This window comes from Ranitomeya imitator, chromosome 6 (assembly GCF_032444005.1).
Source record: "Ranitomeya imitator isolate aRanImi1 chromosome 6, aRanImi1.pri, whole genome shotgun sequence".
Lineage (NCBI taxonomy): Eukaryota > Metazoa > Chordata > Amphibia > Anura > Dendrobatidae > Ranitomeya > Ranitomeya imitator.
In genome coordinates, this window is record NC_091287.1 from 46,696,100 (window position 1) to 46,717,038 (window position 20,939).

Here is a 20,939-nt window from a genome sequence, read left to right on the forward strand (position 1 = left end):
AAGGATTGTCCCATCAGTACACACACTGCCCATGTGTATTATACCAGCTGGTTGTACAGGGGTTGCCCCATCAGTACAGACTGCCCATGTGTATTATACCAGCTGGTTGTACAGGGGTTGCCCCATCAGTACAGACTGCCCATGTGTATTATACCAGCTGGTTGTGCAAGGATTGTCCCATCAGTACACCCACAGCCCATGTGTATTATACCAGCTGGTTGTACAGGGGTTGCCCCATCAGTACAGACTGCCCATGTGTATTATACCAGCTGGTTGTACAGGGGTTGCCCCATCAGTGCAGACTGCCCATGTGTATTATACCAGCTGGTTGTACAGGGGTTGTCCCATCAGTACAGACACTGCCCATGTGTATTATACCAGCTGGTTGTACAGGGTTGCCCCATCACTACATGCTCTGCCCATGTGTATCATACCAGCTGGTTGTGCAAGGATTGTCCCATCAGTACACACACTGCCCATGTGTATTATACCAGCTGGTTGTACAGGGGTTGCCCCATCAGTACAGACTGCCCATGTGTATTATACCAGCTGGTTGTACAGGGGTTGCCCCATCACTACATGCTCTGCCCATGTGTATCATACCAGCTGGTTGTACAGGGGTTGCCCCATCAGTACAGACACTGCCCAAGTGTATTATACCAGCTGGTTGTACAGGGGTTGCCCCATCAGTACACACACTGCCCATGTGTATTATACCGGCTGGTTGTACAGGGGTTGTCCCATCAGTACACGCACTGTCCATGTGTATTATACCAGCTGGTTGTACAGGGGTTGTCCCATCAGTACACGCACTGCCCATGTGTATTATACCAGCTGGTTGTACAGGGGTTGTCCCATCAGTACACGCACTGTCCATGTGTATTATACCAGCTGGTTGTACAGGGGTTGTCCCATCAGTACACGCACTGCCCATGTGTATTATACCAGCTGGTTGTACAGGGGTTGTCCCATCAGTACAGACACTGCCCATGTGTATTATATCAGCTGGTTGTGCAGGGGTTGTCCCATCAGTACAGACACTGCCCATGTGTATTATACCAGCTGGTTGTACAGGGGTTGTCCCATCAGTACACGCACTGCCCATGTGTATTATACCAGCTGGTTGTACAGGGGTTGTCCCATCAGTACAGACACTGCCCATGTGTATTATACCAGCTGGTTGTACAGGGGTTGTCCCATCAGTACAGACACTGCCCATGTGTATTATACCAGCTGGTTGTACAGGGGTTGTCCCATCAGTACAGACTGCCCATGTGTATTATATCAGCTGGTTGTGCAGGGGTTGTCCCATCAGTACACGCACTGCCCATGTGTATTATACCAGCTGGTTGTACAGGGGTTGTCCCATCAGTACAGACTGCCCATGTGTATTATATCAGCTGGTTGTGCAGGGGTTGTCCCATCAGTACACGCACTGCCCATGTGTATTATACCAGCTGGTTGTGCAGGGGTTGTCCCATCAGTACACGCACTGCCCATGTGTATTATACCAGCTGGTTGTACAGGGGTTGTCCCATCAGTACAGACACTGCCCATGTGTATTATACCAGCTGGTTGTACAGGGGTTGTCCCATCAGTACAGACTGCCCATGTGTATTATATCAGCTGGTTGTGCAGGGGTTGTCCCATCAGTACACGCACTGCCCATGTGTATTATACCAGCTGGTCGTACAGGGATTGTCCCATCAGTACAGACACTGCCCATGTGTATTATACCAGCTGGTTGTACAGGGGTTGTCCCATCAGTACACGCACTGTCCATGTGTATCATACCAGCTGGTTGTACAGGGGTTGTGCCATCAGTACACGCACTGCCCATGTGTATCATACCAGCTGGTTGTACAGGGGTTGTCCCATCAGTACACACACTGCCCATGTGTATTATACCAGCTGGTTGTACAGGGGTTGCCCCATCAGTACACGCACTGCCCATGTGTATTATATCAGCTGGTTGTACAGGGGTTGTCCCATCAGTACACGCACTGCCCATGTGTATTATACCAGCTGGTTGTACAGGGGTTGTCCCATCAGTACAGACACTGCCCATGTGTATCATACCAGCTGGTTGTGCAGGGGTTGTCCCATCAGTACACGCACTGCCCATGTGTATTATACCAGCTGGTTGTACAGGGGTTGTCCCATCAGTACACGCACTGCCCATGTGTATCATACCAGCTGGTTGTACAGGGGTTGTCCCATCAGTACACGCACTGCCCATGTGTATCATACCAGCTGGTTGTACAGGGGTTGTCCCATCAGTACACGCACTGCCCATGTGTATCATACCAGCTGGTTGTACAGGGGTTGTCCCATCAGTACACACACTGCCCATGTGTATTATACCAGCTGGTTGTACAGGGGTTGTCCCATCAGTACACGCACTGCCCATGTGTATCATACCAGCTGGTTGTACAGGGGTTGTCCCATCAGTACACGCACTGCCCATGTGTATTATACCAGCTGGTTGTACAGGGGTTGTCCCATCAGTACACGCACTGCCCATGTGTATCATACCAGCTGGTTGTACAGGGGTTGTCCCATCAGTACACGCACTGCCCATGTGTATTATACCAGCTGGTTGTACAGGGGTTGTCCCATCAGTACAGACTGCCCATGTGTATTATATCAGCTGGTTGTACAGGGGTTGCCCCATCAGTACACGCACTGCCCATGTGTATTATACCAGCTGGTTGTACAGGGGTTGTCCCATCAGTACAGACTGCCCATGTGTATTATACCAGCTGGTTGTACAGGGGTTGCCCCATCAGTACACACACTGCCCATGTGTTTTATACCAGCTGGTTGTACAGGGGTTGCCCCATCAGTACACGCACTGCCCATGTGTATTATACCAGCTGGTTGTACAGGGGTTGCCCCATCAGTACACACTCTTCCCATGTGCTTTGTTAGAACATATGGACGTCATAATGAAGGGGGCCACCTTTCAGTCCTGCAAACATGCTCTCTTGTATTACTTGGACAGTCAGTTATCTGACATGACGCCATGCAATGAGGGAGATGAGCAGCTTGTCTTGGCATCGTCTCGTCAACTTTTTGCCAGGGGTTTTGGGAATTGACATGTTATAGGGGTGATCCAGGGTGAGAAACCATTCTAAAAGTGGACCTGCTATCAATCCATACAGGTAAGGCCTCATTCCCATGTCTGATGTCCTCGTATGAGTGCTTTTCCCGGATTGCATTTGTACCTGTGATATTCTATGGGGCCATTCACATGTCCATGATTTTTTGCGGACTGAGCAATCTCCGGAAAATCATGGAGACGTGTCTGATTTTGATCCGAGGGTGAAATCAAAATCTGCATGTCTGTAGGTCCGTGACAAAACTGGACCAAACTCAGATGACATTTTCACTGATAGACAGAAAGAAGGTGGAGAAACATTTTTTTTCTCCACTTAGGAGAAAAACTGATGACTTTTGGACCACAGTCTGATCAACCTCTGATCCAAATAGTTGGTCAGTATTGGTATTCACGTCACATTACAGCCCCAGCTTGGGTTCATATTTTAGGAAACGATCCCAAATGTATGTATAAGGATCCGTTCATCTGTCCGTGGCCTCCATCAGGCTGGTGAAACGTTCCTTTTTACCTTGACGGAAAGTATAGCCGACTCCTCTCTACTATTTAGAGTCATCCCACAGAAAATCCTGTGCTATGGTACCTTCTCAGCATCGGAGTTGATACAAGCATATAATGTGAAGGCAGCAGAGCCTTCATGACGTGGCTCACATTCATAATGGACTCATGACCATAATGATCCATTGATGGACCTCTCATGATCCATTCAGATCGCCCTCCTCCTCCACCATGGGTTAGTTTTACCCCTTACCCCATTATAACTTCAATCAGTCCGAACTCTGATCCAGATCATGTCCCCACCTCGCTGTCTTTTTGTGTTACACTTGGGAAACTGTTTCTAAAAGTCACAATTAGGCTTCTTTCACACTAGCGTCGGAATCTCCCCGTCGCAATGCGTCGGGGAGAGATTCCGACACTAGCGTTTAACGCATTGCACAATGGGTGCAGCGGATGCATTTCTCCGGCGCATCCGCTGCCCCATTCTAAGGTGCGGGGAGGTGGGGGCGGAGTTCCGGCCGCGCATGCGCGGTCGGAAAAAGCGGTCCGTCAGGAGCAAAAAACGTTACATGTAGCGTTTTTTTCTCCCGACGGTCTGCCAAAGCACGACGCATCCGTTGCTCGACGGATGCGACGTGTGGCAATCCGTTCCAAATGCGTCGTCAATACAAGTCTATGGGGAAAAAACGCATCCTGCAAGCACTTTTGCAGGATGCGTTTTTTCTGCAAAACGACGCATTGTGACGGATTGCAGAAAACGCTAGTGTGAAAGTAGCCTTAGGCCATGTTCACACAGTGCGTTTTTTTTCTGCGGAACCGCAGCGTTTTTGCCGCTGCGGTTCCGCAGCTGTTTTCCATGCAGGGTACAGTACAATGTACCCTATGGAAAACAGGAACCACTGTGCACATGATGCGGGAATCGGGGAAAAAAAGCCGCGCTGAATAGCCGCGGTAAAAAATAAGTACCATGTCACTTCTTTTTTCGGAGCTGCAGCGGTTCTGCACCCATAGACCTCCATTGTGAGGTCAAACCCGCAGTAAAACCCGCAGATCAAAAATATATCTGCGGGTTTTATTGCGGTTTGTGGTGCCGAACCGCTGCAGCAGGAAGTGCGGGGAAGCGGGCGGAAGTGCGTGGGCGGAGTGTGGCTGCCCCGATCCCACCCCCCCGTGCTCCGATGCCCTCCCTCCCCCCCCGTGCTCCGATGCCCCCCCCCCCCCGTGCCCTAATCTCCCCCCCTTATACTTACCCGGCCTCCCGGTGTCCGTCCGGCCGTCTTCTCCCTGGGCGCCGCCATCTTGCAAAATAGCGGGCGCATGCGCAGTGCGCCCGCCGAATCTGCCGGCCGGCAGATTCGTTCCAAAGTGCATTTTGATCACTGAGATATAACCTATCTCAGTGATCAAAATAAAAAAAATAGTAAATGACACCCCCACCCCTTTGTCACCCCCATAGGTAGGGACAATAAAAAAATTAAGAATTTTTTTTTTTTCCCACTAAGGTTAGGGGTAGGGTTAGGGGTAGGGTTAGGGTATTTTCAGCCATTTTAACCCTAAAAAACTTCCTAGAAAACACACAGACTCTGCATAGAAAACTGCATTAAAAAACGCATCAAAAAACGCATCAAAAAACGCACCAAAAAAGCACCAAAAAAAGGACCTGCGTTTTCTGCAAAGAGCTGCGGTTTCAGTCCTGAAAAAAAAAAGGAGGGAAATCAGGAACGTGTGAACATACCCTTAACCAGTAAAATCCTGTCTTTCAGGAGATGATTGCACAGAGGACGTTGCTGCAATGCAGCATTTAACGAGTGACTCCGACTCCGAGATCTTCTGTGATTCCATGGAGCAGTTTGGACACGACGATGTAAGTGGGATTTTCTTCCATGATGATTGAATCTGGCATCGATGCAACAGATTATAATGGCCTCAGTGTTTTAGTAACTATCTGGCACTTGGAGACCTCTACATACCACTCCGAAACTGAGAGAGCAAATAACGGGACCTTTCTCCAACATGTTCCCCTATTTATCATGTTTCCAATGCCAATCGGCCAGAAGCAAAAAGTGTTCTTCATATTATTCTGTTGGCAACCATATCATTTGTTACTCCTATTCCCCCCCTTTTTTTTTAAAGGACAACTCCACCCATAAAGGAAAATAATTGATTCCTATCTCTAAAATATAAGTATCTGGGATCATCCATGGTTTTAAGAAGGAAAAGCAAAAATTAAAGCACAGGAATGTAGCCCTACCCTTAGGGTATGTTCACAATGGCGTACAACATGGCCGAGTGTTGTGCAGTGTTTTTCCGTATAGCATTCTGCCCAATATTATATTAATTGGGCATGAGAAAACAATCGCAGCATGCTGTGAGTGCCTCTGATACTCGGATCACGTGCACCCATACAAGTCTATTTGTGCGTGTGGAACTGCAGTCTGATGTCATCTGAGTTCAGACCCATGTTCACTCACAAAGACAATGGAGAAGATGGAGAATTATATTTCTCCATCTTCTCCTTTGTTTCTAAGTTCTCCATCTCCAAAACAGTGCTGTGAATCTCATGTGCGAGAATCAGGTCACACTCAGATGACACTCTGATCGAGTTTGAGCTGAGTGTCATTAACATAATCGTCCCAATTCTCTCACAAGACGCCAGTGTCAGCATACCCTTATTGTAATATTGGCATGTCAGTGGTGGACATGCCGTATACAGCTGCCGAGCAGGGACACTACAACAATAAAAGACTAAAGTATATTCAGTGGTATAATATAGTAGTATAGTATAGTCAACAGTATAATATAGAAGTATAGTATAGTCATTAGTATTGGCAAACATGGAATATGTACTCGTCCTCGAAGGCAGATGTAAGGGCACGAAGGTAGGGCTAAAAATTTTTTATGTTTTTCTCCCATTTTCCTACTCAAAGAAACTTGTATACTCAGGCGAGGGTGCATTAAATTGCATGAAACAATGTACTGATTTTGATCCATTGTTCACAATGACCAGTGAGGTCTATATAAATTACCCTGTCTTATTCCAACCCTGCCGCAGGGGCACTCTTAGGGCTTATACTCACTTGCGTGAAATACGGCCGAGTCTCGCATGGTAACACCCGGCTCTGCCTCCGGCACTCCAGAGCGGAGCGTGCGGCCGCATAGCAATACATGGAGCTGCACGCTCCGCTCCCAAGTGCCGGAGGCAGAGCCGGGTGTTACCATGCGAGACTCGGCCGTATTTCACGCAAGTGAGTATGAGCCCTTACCCTTACTACTGTCACTGCTTTGAACAATGACCGTCTGAACCTTTTCATCTTTAACAAGGGTGGAAATGAGTTTTGAAGACCGCTCAGCATAAAAAAAGCTCCATCACCTCTTGCCCTCACATATCTAGAAATTCACGGATAAGCTTCTGGGAAAATTCCAGCGAAACCCAGGTGTGCGGTAATTCTAAGGCTGTCGCCCATGTCACTTTGTAGAGTGGTCAATTGGCTAAACGGACAAGAGGCCAGAAAACCTTTATATTGGAGGCTGCACATGGAAGTCCCAGTCAGATGCGTAGATTTAGCATTAGGTCATTCTCCTCAAACATTCATGATTCGCAGGTGGATCACAGTCAGCTGGTGGAACGCGCTCTGATGACGGAGACCTCATCAGATGTGAGATTTGGCGGAGAAGCGAAGGAAGGTGGAGAAGACGGGAAGCCTTCTGGACGAGCGCCTCAAAAAGATAAATCTGGCAATGAAAAGGCTGAATACTTTGCATCCAGAAGAGGACGAGGTGAGTAGGGCTACACCAGCAATCGGGCAATCCACAGTTCCCAACCCAACTGCAGGTACTGGCGGTAGAAGAGGCCTATATGCTGCTGTTACTTCAGATCATGAGACCCATGAAGGGCTGTGACCTATGGACATTATACAGCCACGTGAATAAGCCTCAAAGAGAATCTATCATCTGAGGGCAGCATATAATGAGGGACAGAGACCCTGATTTCCAGTGATGTATCACTGGGCTGCTTGCTGCAGGGTTGATAATCTCCTGCTGATAAAACAGTGATTTTATAATTAGAAGACTAGTAAACATGCTGCTAGGTAGTCCAACCACGCCCCCCACCACTGATTGGCTGTTTTTTTGCCAGTGCACAGTGTACACAGAAAGCTGCCAATTAGTGTTATACAGCACCCCGTAAAGTAAGTGATACATCACCGGAATCAGGTTCTCTGCCCCTACGTCATGCTGCTCTCAGGTGACATAGCTAAAGCCCGCTGACAAATGATGGGCGAACGTGCTTGGTTGGATAAGGTGTTACTAGCGTATCTTCAGCATGCTGGAATAACATGTTTGAGTCCATGCGGCTGCATAACACATGCAGGGATTGCCTATTTGTTAAGCAATCCCCATATGTGATGGGACTGTCAAACAGACGCAAGACATGCAGGCGCAGGGACTCAAACATATTATTCGAGCATGTCGAAGATAATCGGAGACCCCTGTGGTTGTTAGTGCCGTATTGCTATGAGCGCCGCCCGCTCATAGCAAGAGATAATTTCTGCTACACACAGGCGATCTGATAATTGCCTGTATGTAGCAGAGCCGATCAGACAACTGCTGCTTCTAGGCTCCCATGAAGACTGTTGAAACACAAAATGTAAAAAAAATGTAAATATAAAAGTTCAAATTGCCCTATTCAAAATAAAACAATAAAATAAATTAAAAAATACTCATATTTGGAATCGCCCGATCTATCAAGCTATACAAAGAATTAATCCGATCGGTAAACAGCATGGCAAAAAAAAAAAAAAAGTAAAAAAGCCAGAATTACATTTTGTTGGTTTCTGCAACATTGCATTAAAATTCGGTCAGGAGATCAAAAGATTGTATCTACACCAAAATGGTATCATTAAAAATGTCAGCTCGGCATGCAAAAAATAAGCCCTCACCCAGCCCCAGATCACGAAAAATGGAGACACTACAGGTCTCGGAAAATAGCCAAATTGATTTTTCTTTTAATAAACTTTTGGATTTTTTTTTTACCCACTTAAATAAAAAAGACATGTTTGGTGTCTGTGAACTCGTAATGACCTGGAGAATGGCATAATGGCAGGTCAGTTTTAGCATTTGGTGAACATGGTGAAAAAAAAAAAACAGTTGTGGAATTGCACTTTTTTGGAATTTTTTTTCCTGTTGTCGAGTACACGACATGGTAAAACCAATGGTATTGTTCAAAAGTACAACTTGTCCCGTAAAAAACAAGCCTTCACATGGCCATTTTGACCGAAAAATAAAAAAGTTATGGCTGTGGGAAGAAGGGGAGCCAAAAAGGAAAATGTGAAAAAAAAACTCCAGTCGTTAAGGGGTTAAAAGGAATCTTCATCTTCTGAGGTCACAGTCATTAGCTACAAGGGCACAGCATGGCTTTTTAATAAAGCGCGTTCATGCAAGAATGCAAGGTCATTACATTTAGGATTTATCCACATTAAGATATAAACCATACAATCATCCAAGTCACGAGCACAATACAAATCTACCCGCTGTATCTCATGTGCGCAGCCGGGGTTGTTGTGTTGCCCCTGATGCACCCTCACGTAGATCACCTCCATGACTATGGTTTCCTTGATCCCTTATATAGAAAAGTTGAGTGATGTCGATTATTTTGCATGATTTTTTTTTTTTTCCTGTGCAGCTAATCGAATGCATCCTGTGGGTGATGGAGGCCGCGGGGGTCAGATGGGAAACGGCGGTGATGGTGAACGGTGGGGGTCGGAGAGAGCACCAGAGGGCAGCATTAACGAGCAGATAGCGGTGGTCCTAATGCGGTTACAAGAAGACATGCAGAACGTGCTGCAGAGGCTGCAGACTTTGGAGGCGCTCACTGCTTCTCAGGTATCTGACCTGCAGGAGTCTTAGTGATACACTTCTGCTCCGGGGTCCTAAACCGTAAGGACATAAGTGAATGATCAATCCCTGCTGGATACTTCTCTCTTAACGGAACTTATGCCCCCCATTATGGTATGCTTACCAATGGTGGCAAAATAGTACCACCTCCCAGTTCGCTTGTGATTTTGATTTATTTATTTTTTTAGGCAAGATCATTGCTTCTGGAATCTAATCTTCATCAGTCCGCTAACAAGGTAAAATAAGACGTTTGTTTATAGGGGTTGTTCCATACGCAACACATTTACTTCTCTCAACAGGATAAGTCATTATATGATTGTTATTGTTAGGCCACTTTTACACGGTCAGTATTTGTAAGCCAAAACCAGGAGTGGGTGATAAATGCAGAAGTGGTGCATATGTTTCTATTATACTTTTCCTCTGATTGTTCCACTCCTGGTTTTAGCTTATAAATACTGATGTAAAATACTGACCAAATACTGCTAGTGTGAACGTGGCCTAGAAGCGAGAGTCCCATATCGTATCGTATAATCATTTATAGGAGTAGTGGCCGCACTTGCTCTCTACCACTCCATTCACACAGGAGACTGTGGGGTCCGCCGTATTCTGGAATTTTGGAGGGGTCACAGCAGCGATCAGACATGTATCCTATGAAGAGGTGATAAACTCTTAAAAGTTTTGAGCTCTGTGTTCCATTAATTCCTGAATATAATCGTCAGTTCTATTTCTGTGTACAGTTACAGATGAAGTATCTAGTTTAGTGGAATCGTTGCCTTTTCTAATGTGAGATCAATAACAAGATTCAGTTGTCGACCATGTTTCCGCAAGATAATTGATTTGTAATATGAAAGGTTAACTTTCATTGGTCATTTGGGGCTAGGTTATACAATTAGAACTTTTTTTTAGTTATGAGCACAAAATGTATTTTTCAAGTAGATTCTTCCTGGATTCTTCTTGAAGAAGAGCTTAAAAAAAATCCATGAATGAATCTTCAGTGGCATGTAAAAGTTTGGGCACCCATGGTCGAAATTACTGATATTGTGAACAATTAATCAAGTTGAAGATGAAACGATCTCTAAGAGGCCTCAAGTTAAACATGACACATTTACTATGTATTTTAGGCAAAAAAAATTTTTTTTAAAATGTTAAAAATTAGATAAAGGAATATGGGTTGATACAAAAGTTTCAACACCTTTTGGAGATTTGTGTGCTCAGATAACTTTGACCAAGGTTTCATACCTTAATTAGCCTGTTAGGGTTATGGCTTGTTCACTATCATTGTTAGGAAAGGCCAGGTGATGCAAATTTCCCAGATTTATAAAAATCCAGCCTCCTTTAACCTTATGCCAATAAACAGCAGCCATGGGTTCTACTAAGCTGCTGCTTAGCACTCTGAAAATGGTTGAGGTCCACAAAACAGGAGAAGGCTATAAGAAGACAGCAAAGCGGTTTCAAGTTGCCCTTTCCTCAGTTTGAAATGTAATTAAGAAATGGCAGTCAACAGGAAGAGTGGAGGTCAAGACAAGGTCTGGAAAACCAAGTAAATTTCAGTAAGAGCTGCTTGTAGAATTGCTAGAGAGGCAAATCAGAATTCCCCCTTGACTGCAAAATACCTTCAGAAAGATTTAGTAGACTCTGGAGTTGTTTTATTTAGTTCTACTGTTCAGAGACTCCTGCACAAATATGGCCTTCGTGAAAGAGTCATCAGAAGAAAGCCTCTTCTGTGTCCTCACCATGCAAATCAGCATCAGACGTATGCAAGAGAATATCTAAACAAGCCTGATGCCTTTGGGAAGCAAGTCCTGTGGACGGATGAGGTTAAAATAGAACTCTTTGGTCACAATGATCAAAGGTATGAGTGGAGAAAAAACGACGCAGAATTTCAGGAAAAGAACATCTCGCCAACCAATAAGCATGGGGTGGATAAATTATGGTTTGGGTTGCTGCCGCTACTGGCACGGAGAACATTTCACGGGTAGAGGGAAGAATAGATTCAATTAAAATTCTACAAATTCTTGATGCAAACATAACACCATCTGTAAAAAAGCAGAAATTGGAAAGAGGATGGCTTCATGAAGCGACTAAAAAGAACTGACCTGACTGTTCTGTAGGAGGCTTCTGCTTGGAAGCTTCCACTAGAATAAAAAATAAATATGGGGCACAGGCGTAGGCGTTTAGTGTGAAGCAGAGTGATGTAACGTGTGACCTCCGGTAAATAGTGGACGGTATATGGTGAATAACAATGACACACAGAACAGTTGTAATTGTGATTTTTGTCTTCTGCAGAAACCATCTTGGTGGCCCTTCGAGATCTCGTCCGGCACACTGGTGTTTGCAGTCATCTGGCCATTTATTGCCCACTGGTTGATGCATCTATATCTACAAAGGAAACGGAGGTATATTTTATTCTAGGGCACTTTTCACCGGTTTATAAGGCAGAGTAGAGCTTTTTGGGGGAAAAAAGCAGCCTCCGCTCTGGGAACTGGAGCCACAAGGTAGTCTTCATCAAAGGCAGGGATACGGCCGATTATGTAATTGTATCAGTAATTGTTCAGGAAAGAGGTGAAAATGCAAAAACGTGAAATGTGCACCAAGTGCGGCCCTGTCACATTTTGGAATGTTGTCTAATTTTTGACGCGTTCCTCTCATCTCTAGGAAGCCGACCTGAACAGTTCATCAGATGCCACTCTGATCCAGAAAAGCTACTGGGGACGCCCCCACTACTAATTGGCCCACGGAGGATGGCAGCGGTCGGGAGTTCTTCCACTCTTTGCTCTAGTAAATTCCCTTGCACTACGTGAATGATAAAATAAGGACTAATTTTACTAAAGCTTGAATACAAGACATATATACTAAGCTGGCAGTAGTATTAATGCGTTTTATCACATTTGAATTTAATTAAGGTAAATTATTTTTAAACTTCTGGAAAGCATGTAATAGAAGAAATAAGAGGGATCGAGGCAGGTACGCGAATGTCAGGGTCGTGATTTACAAGAAAATGGACTGCGATGGATAATGTGAAAATAGAATTTCTCTCCTGTAATATTTACTTTAGTAATAAAATCTATGCATAAAAATGAAGTGTCAAAACGGCTTTTCTAAAGGTACAGAAAATTGGCGGGAGGAGGGGAGTGCTCAGCAAGAATATCCAACAGCAAACTTGTTCCATTTTTCCATTACGGTGTAAAAAAGAAATAAACTTCAGTTTCCATGTACAGTGTCGTTATGGAGCCTATACAAAACTGCTTAGTCTGCCAGTCTCTTCTATGTAAAAGGCATTGTCACGTACCGCTTACCACTATGTCAGGAGGTGAGCAGCGCCAATGATGGTGCATCTTCATCTACATCCAGAAAAGAATGTTTAGTTACAACCTCCCCGCAACACATCTCTGACACACACGATTCCTTCCTTACAGTCTCACAATGAGTGTTTGGGGAGTTCTCAATGTTGAAAATTTTCTGTACTTACCTGGTTTCCCCCCTACAAAACGTGATTTTACAGAATTTTTGGAGTTTAAGCTCAGTGAAGATGTTAGGAAGGGGGACAATGGTCAATTGCCAAGGCTCCCAAATAGCTTAGAGGCCACAAACGTTTCTGTTCTGAGGTTAGGACTGCTTAAGGACTTAGGTGACATCAGTCATGTGACCATGATATCACCAAGGAGTCTAAAGTAACTGAATAGGAGACAGGCTGGTATATACAATATACATACATTTACAGTTAGGTCCATATATATTTGGACAGAGACAACATTTTTCTAATTTTGGTTATAGACATTACCACAATGAATTTTAAACAAAACAATTCAGATGCAGTTGAAGTTCAGACTTTCAGCTTTCATTTGAGGGTATCCACATTAAAATTGGATGAAGGGTTTAGGAGTTTCAGCTCCTTAACATGTGCCACCCTGTTTTTAAAGGGACCAAAAGTAATTGGACAATTGATTCCAAGGCTATTTCATGGACAGGTGTGGGCAATCCCTTCGTTATGTCATTCTCAATTAAGCAGATAAAGGCCTGGAGTTGATTTGAGGTGTGGTGCTGCATTTGGAAGGTTTTGCTGTGAAGTAAACATGCGGTAAAGGAGCTCTCCATGCAGGTGAAACAAGCCATCCTTAAGCTGCGAAAACAGAAAAAACCCATCCGAGAAATTGCTACAATATTAGAAGTGGCAAAATCTACAGTTTGGTACATCCTGAGAAAGAAAGAAAGCACTGGTGAATTCATCAATGCAAAAAGACCTGGGCGCCCACGGAAGACAACAGTGGTGGATGATCGCAGAATAATCTCCATGGAGAAGAGAAACCCCTTCACAACAGCCGACCAAGTGACCAACACTCTCCAGGGGGTCGGCGTATCAATATCCAAATCTACCATAAAGAGAAGACTGCATGAAAGGAAATATAGAGGTTAACTGCACAGTGCAAGCCACTCATAAGCATCAAGAAGAAAAAGGCTAGACTGGACCTTGCTAAAAAACATCTAAAAAAGCTGCACAGTTCTGGAAGAACATTCTTTGCAGAGATGAAACCAAGATCAACCTCTACCAGAAAGATGGAAAGAGGAAAGTATGGAGAAGGCGTGGTACAGCTCATGATCCAAAGCATAGCACATCATCTGTAAAACATGGCGGAGGCAGTGTGATGGCTTGGGCATGCATGGCTGCCAGTGGCACTGGGTCACTAGTGTTTATTGATGATGTGATAAAGGACAGAAGCAGCCGAATGAATTCTGAGGTATTAAGAGCCGCCATACTGTGTGCTCAGATCCAGCCAAATGCAGGAAAACTGATTGGTCGTCGTTTCATACTACAGATGGACAATGACCCAAAACATAAAGCCAAAGCAACCCAGGAGTTTATTAAAGCAAAGAAGTGGAATATTCCTGAATGGCCAAGTCAGTCACCTGATCTCAACCCAATTGAGCAGCATTTCACTTGTTAAAGACTAAACTTCAGACAGAAAGGCCCACAAACAAACAGCAACTGAGAACCACCGCAGTGAAGGCCTGGCAGAGCACCAAAAAGGAGGAAACACAGCGTCTGGTGATGTCCATGAGTTCAAGACTTCAGGCAGTCATTGCCAACAAAGGGTTTTCAACCAAGTACTAAACATGAACATTTTATTTAAAATTATTGAATCTGTCCAATTACTTTTGGTCCCTTTAAAAACAGCATGGCACATGTTAAGGAGCTGAAACTCCTAAACCCTTCATCCAATTTTAATGTGTATACCCTCAAATGAAAGCTGAAAGTCTGAACTTCAATTGCATCTGAATTCTTTTCTTTAAAATTCATTGTAGTAATGTCTATAACCAAAATGAGAAAAATGTTGTCTCTGTCCAAATATATATGGACCTAACTGTATATGCCCGTACACGTGATATACCAGTGACGTCATGTGCCGCTTACAAGCCAAGGCCAGCTGCCTGAATAGTCAGGAGCGTGGGGAGCAGTGAATATTCATTTCTGTTTAATAGTAGGCACACTTGTAGCCACAGCTGCTGGGTGTTCATGTGAGCCTGCTACTAAAGGAAATGAATATTCATTGCTCTCCACTCCCATGGGAGGCACACGTGATTGCCCAGCCGCTGCAGGAAGCCTGCTTCTGCAGCTACTGTGCCCGTTTATTAAAATAAATGAATATTCAATGCTCCCCATGCCCAATGGGAGTGGAAAGCAGTGATTATGCACTCTTTAGTAGTGGGCACACTTGATAGCCCAGCCGCTGCAGGAAGCCGGCCGCTGAGGCTACCAGTGTTCCTGCTATTAAGGAGAAAATAATCACTGCTCCCCAATATTCACTGTCATAGTCCCTCTTGGCGACAACTTCAGTGCAAGGAGATGGGAGGGACTATGGGCGTGGGGAGCAGTGAATATTCATTTCTCCTAACAGCAGCACATTGTTAGCCACAGCAGTCACCTCTTGTGACCCCTGCTCCCCCACCACAAGTACATCCGGACTATAAGATGCACCCCCCATTTCCTCCAAATTTTTGGAGGGGAATTTTTTTTTTTTTTTTAAAGTGTATCTTTTAGTCTGAAAAATACGGTAGATTTTGGAGATGACGTTATAGTAGGGATTTACTCTGTCGGGTAACTCTCACAGGCAATGCATTTTGCTCAAAACACGGTTTCTCCTATGCCTCATTGGGGGACACAGTACCATGGGTGTTATGCTGCTGTCACTAGGAGGACTATAAGTAAACACAAAGAATAGCTCCTCCCATGCAGTATACATCCTCCTGCTGGCTCTTAGTGAACCAGTTCTTGCTTAGTGTCTGTAGGAGGCACTTGGGTCTGCTTTCAGACCCCACCGTTTTTATTTTAGCTTTTTATTTTATTTTTCTTTTAAGGGAACCTGTCACCCCGAAAATCGCGGGTGAGGTAAGCCCACCGGCATCAGGGGCTTATCTGCAGCATTCTGTAATGCTGTAGATAAGCCCCCGATGTTACCTGAAAAAGGAGAAAAAGACGTTATATTATACTCACCCAGGGGCGGTCCCGCTGCTGGTCAGGTCGGATGGGCGTCTCCGGTCCGCTCCGGCGCCTCCTATCTTCTTTCCATGACGTCCTCTTCTGATCTTCAGCCACGGCTCCGGCGCAGGCGTACTTTGCTCTGCCCTCTTGAGGGCAGAGGATAGTACTGCAGTGCGCAGGCGCCGGAAAGGTCAGAGGCCCGGCGCCTGCGCACTGCAGTACTTTGTCTGCCCTCAAGAGGGCAGAGCAAAGTACGCCTGCAACGTTGGATGCCAGCCCTGAGCTCACCTTAGGGGCGACGGTTCCTTCGCGTTCCGATCTTCCCCCTCCATAGCAGGCGACCACATGGAATAGCCCTCCATCTACCTCTCCTGGAGCCAGGTGCATAGCCGGACATGATATATATGGCATCCGTGCAGCCCCCCTCTGCATCACAACTGATATAGCGGATGACGTATAGCGGCAGAAGCTCTCCACCCCCTCCCTGACTATGGTGACGGTGGATTGAGCACCGGCCCACCGCATCTACAGTGAGTACACTGCGGGGGCCGAGGCGCTTGGGGGGTCCTGGTCCCCGGGGTATGGGAGGTCCGCACCTTAAGCCTGTGTCGTGGGTGATCCGTAGTGCGGCAACCCCACGAAGGAGTGCAGCTAATGTTGGCGCCAATAGCGGTCGCGGCGCTGCAGGTCGCAACCGCAGAGAAGTAAAAAAAAAAAAAAATTCCCTCAATACAGGCTGGAGTTTTGGCCACGCCCACTGGCAGTTAGCCCCACCCTCTTTTCCTGGCGCTTCTCGTTCCCTGTGATGAGCTTCCACTTCCTGGTCTCGGCGGCCATCTTGGGACACCCACAGCCCTGATGCTGCAGCACTGCTCCAGCGTTTCCTATCACAGCCCTCAGGAATAGCGTTTTTTCTCTGCCTACACTGCGGACCTGCCCTGGGGACTCAAGACACAGGACCTGGGTATGCCCCAGAAACATAGCTTAACCCTTCCCCTGCTAGTAAGTGCTTTCCTCCAGGCTTTACTATGTCTCAACCAAAGCCTCACAAAAAGTCTGGGAAAACCCACACTGTATTTTTCGCTGCATGTACCTCCTGTAAGGTATCATTACCCCGGGGTCACAATACTGCATTATGCACAGCTTGCGAACCGGTGACTGCTCAGTAACCACCTGTTGCTGATACAGAACCCAGTGAGCCTAGTCCCCCTGAGTGGGCGACCTCCCTTTCCCGGTCTATGGCATCTCTGGCAAAAGCATTAGACTCGTTCCGAGACCCTTCCTCTAACTAGGGCACTAATACGGACGACGCTTCCGATGGTCAGAACACCTCGTACTCCAGGGGTCATACCTTGCCAAGGAGTTCTCACTCTTCCAGGAAAAGGACTCATGCTATATCCCCAGACCATCACCGGGATTCGGGTTCTGAGAGCTCCATTTCTCGCTCCCCTTCCATTGGGGCTAGTAGAGAACTTGTTTCAGAGGACGATTCTGATACGTCCCTAGATCAGGAATATCATCACGATCAGGAGACTCTCGACTCTCTAATTGACTCAGTGAATAAGGACTTGAGGAGGAACCTTTATCTAAAACGGATCATGTCGTGTCCTTTAAGAGGACCAAACGAGCTCACAGAGTGTTCGCTACTCATCCCGAGTTTAATGAAATTGTTGAATCTCACAGGATCCGTCCAGATAAACGATTCACAGGGCAGAAGCCCATGGAGTCCAAATATCCCTTTGCCCAGGATCTAAGAAAAGATTGGTCACAATCTCCCCCAGTAGATCCTCCGGTATCGCGCCTGGCTACGAAATCTGTTTTATCCTCCTCGGACGGCGCCTCCAACCGATCGTCAGATCGACAATTCAGCTTTTGAAGCCTCAGCGGCCGCACTCTTTCCATCTTTTGCCGCTATGTGGGTGGCTAAGGCTATGACCCACTGGGCTGAGGTCTTGTTTTCAACAGTACTGGATACCAATCTTCCCCCCGAGGTAGCAGACCTCGCTACTCAGATAGCTAGAGCTGGAGATTTTGTAGTGACCGTGTCCCTGGATGCCGCTGACTGCGCTTCTCAAGCAGCAGCCAATGCCATCACCATCCGGAGGTCCTTATGGCTCAGGGACTGGCGTGCGGATTCTACTTCTAATAAGTCATTGACTTCTCTCCCATATCGGAGCGGTCGCCTTTTTGGCGAAAAGCTCGACCAGTTAATTTCTGACGCCACTGGAGGGAAGAGTAAATTTCTTCCACAACAGAGACCCTCTCGGCCCTTTTGGAACCCGCAACCACAGGCTTGGACCCAATTTTTTCGTTACAACTCAAACTGGTCCTCTACTTCCACATCTCCCGGTTCCGGCTGGGCACAACATGGAGACAGAGGTTCACAGACCTCTTTTAAGCCTTCCCCTTCATGGAGAGGCAGGCCAAGACAGCCGGGATCCAGAGGCGCTAGAACGGGCAGACCTTCCACACAATGACTCACTGCGGTATCCGGGGGACACCCTCAAAGTAGGCGGCCGCCTGCTTTCCTTCAGTGCCGCGTGGCTCTCGGTCGTTCACGACGAGTGGGTTCGCGGTCTAGTGTCCTCCGGATACAAGATATATCTCTTATCTCGTCCTCCAAACCGTTTTTTCCTGTCTTCTCCTCCCAGGGTAAAAGCATCAGAGTTCTTCAAAGCTATAAGCTCTCTGAGAAAAGACGGAGTTATTATTCCGGTCCCTCAAAACGAAAGGTTGCAAGGTTTTTATTCAAACCTCTTCATCGTTCCAAAGGAGGACTGTACAGTACAGCCCATACTGGACCTAAAACTGCTGAACAAGTTCGTCAGGGTTCCGGATGGAATCGCTTCATTCGGTCATCGCCTCCATGGAAAAAAGGGAGTTCCTGGCGTCTATAGACATCCAGGACGCATACCTCCACATTCCTATTTTACCTTCTCACCAAAGGTTTCTTCACTTCGCAGTTCAGGAAGATCACTTCCAATTCGTTGCTCTGCCCTTCGGCCTCACCACCGCCCCCATGGTATTCACCAAGGTCATGGCGGCTGCCGTGGCCATACTCCACACCCGATGTGTGGTGGCGCTTCTGTATTTAGATGATATCCTCATCAAAGGCCCCTCTTTCCGGTCCTGCAAAGAAGCAGTGGCCATCACAATAGATACCTTTTCTCGCCTGGGTTGGAAGATGAACTTCAAAAAATCTTCACCAGTACCGGCTCAGCGAATTTCCTTTCTAGGAATGATACTTGACTCGTCCCAGGGGTTGGTTCTTCTTCCCCCGGAAAAGATGTGTCTTACAGCGAGAAGCTCAGAAACTCTCTCAGCCTCGCTCTCACTCTGTGCTTCAGTATGAGAGTCCTCGGCAGGATGGTAGCAGCTATGGAGGCGGTTCCATTTGCCCAACTACACCTCCGTCCCCTACAGCATGCCCTCCTGGCTGTTTGGGACAGGAACCCGTTCTCCCTAGACCGTCGGTTCCTCCTTCCCCAGCGAGTCAGACAGTCTCTCAGGTGGTGGACACTGAAATCCTCCCTGAATCAAGGGAAGTCTTTTCTTCCACTACACTAGCTGGTTGTGACAACAGACACCAGTCTTCTAGGCTGGGGAGTGGTTTTCCTTCATCACCCTGCTCAGGGCCACTGGTCCCCCCAGGAATCACGCCTTCCAATCAACATCTTGGAAATCCGGGCAATCAGGCTGGCACTTATCCAGTTCCATCCCTTCCTAGCAGGTCGCCCAATCAGGATTCAGTCTGACAATGCCACTGCAGTGGCATACATCAACTGCCAAGGAGGAACCCGCAGCAGGGCGGCCATGACAGAGGTAGGCCACATTCTCTGATGGGCTGAGGAAAACAGTTAAATGATCTCTGCGGTTCACATCCCGGGAGTGGACAATTGGGAGGCAGACTTCCTCAGTCGGCAATGCCTCGACTCCGGGGAGTGGTCTCTCCATCCGGAGATCTTCCACCAGATCTGCTGTCGCTGGGGAACCCCGGACGTGGATCTGATGGCCTCACGGCTGAACTCCAAGGTTCCCAACTTCATGGCTCGGTCCCACGATCCAGCAGCCATCGGGGCAGATGCTCTTATACTCCCGTGGCAACATTTTTGGCTTCCGTACATATTTTCCCCGCTTCCTCTCCTGCCGAGAGTCATCAAGAAAATCAGAGCGGAGAGGGTACCGGTAAATCCTGATTGCTCCAGATTGGCCGCGCCGGGCGTGGTACGCAGAACTAGTTGCCGACGTTCCCTGGCGATTGAGTCCTGGGTCCTAACCCAGGCAGGTTTCTTTCCAAAAGTCATAGCTACCATGATCAGCGCTAGAAAGCCTACGTCTATGCGTATCTACAGTTGTGGCCAAAAGTATTGACACCCCTGCAATTCTGTCAGATAATACTCAGTTTCTTCCTGAAAATGATTGCAATCACAAATTCTTTGGTATTATCTTCATTTAATTTGTCTTAAATGAAGAAACACAAAAGAGAATTAAGCAAAAAGCAAAGCATTGATCATTTCACACAAAACTCCAAAAATGGGCCAGACAAAAGTATTGGCACCCTCAGCCTAATACTTGGTTGCACAACCTTTAGCCAAAATAGCTGCGACCAACCGCTTCCGGTAACCATCAATGAGTTTCTTACAATGCTCTGCTGGAATTTTAGACCATTCTTCTTTGGCAAACTGCTCCAGGTCCCTGATATTTGAAGGGTGCCTTCTCCAAACTGCCATTTTTAGATCTCTCCACAGGTGTTCTATGGGATTCAGGTCTGGACTCATTGCTGGCCACCTTAGAAGTCTCCAGTGCTTTCTCTCAAACCATTTTCTAGTGCTTTTTGAAGTGTGTTTTGGGTCATTGTCCTGCTGGAAGACCCATGACCTCTGAGGGAGACCCAGCTTTCTCACTGGGCCCTACATTATGCTGCATAATTTGTTGGTAGTCTTCAGACTTCAT

The 20,939-nt window shown here is 46.5% G+C and overlaps 1 protein-coding gene across 2 annotated transcripts in view; it reads left to right on the forward strand.

The window, feature by feature from the left end:
- ACBD5 (acyl-CoA binding domain containing 5) overlaps positions 1-12,723 on the forward strand; it is a 44,449-nt gene extending 31,726 nt beyond the window's left edge. For both annotated transcript variants that reach the window (XM_069729616.1, XM_069729617.1), the window contains 6 exons: positions 5,380-5,480; positions 7,219-7,393; positions 9,297-9,496; positions 9,697-9,744; positions 11,795-11,904; positions 12,164-12,723. In XM_069729616.1, the coding sequence (XP_069585717.1) occupies positions 5,380-5,480; positions 7,219-7,393; positions 9,297-9,496; positions 9,697-9,744; positions 11,795-11,904; positions 12,164-12,176 (647 nt within the window). In that variant the 3' untranslated portion in view covers positions 12,177-12,723. The remainder of the gene's footprint in view (positions 1-5,379; positions 5,481-7,218; positions 7,394-9,296; positions 9,497-9,696; positions 9,745-11,794; positions 11,905-12,163) is intronic.
- The last annotated feature ends 8,216 nt before the right edge of the window (positions 12,724-20,939 follow it).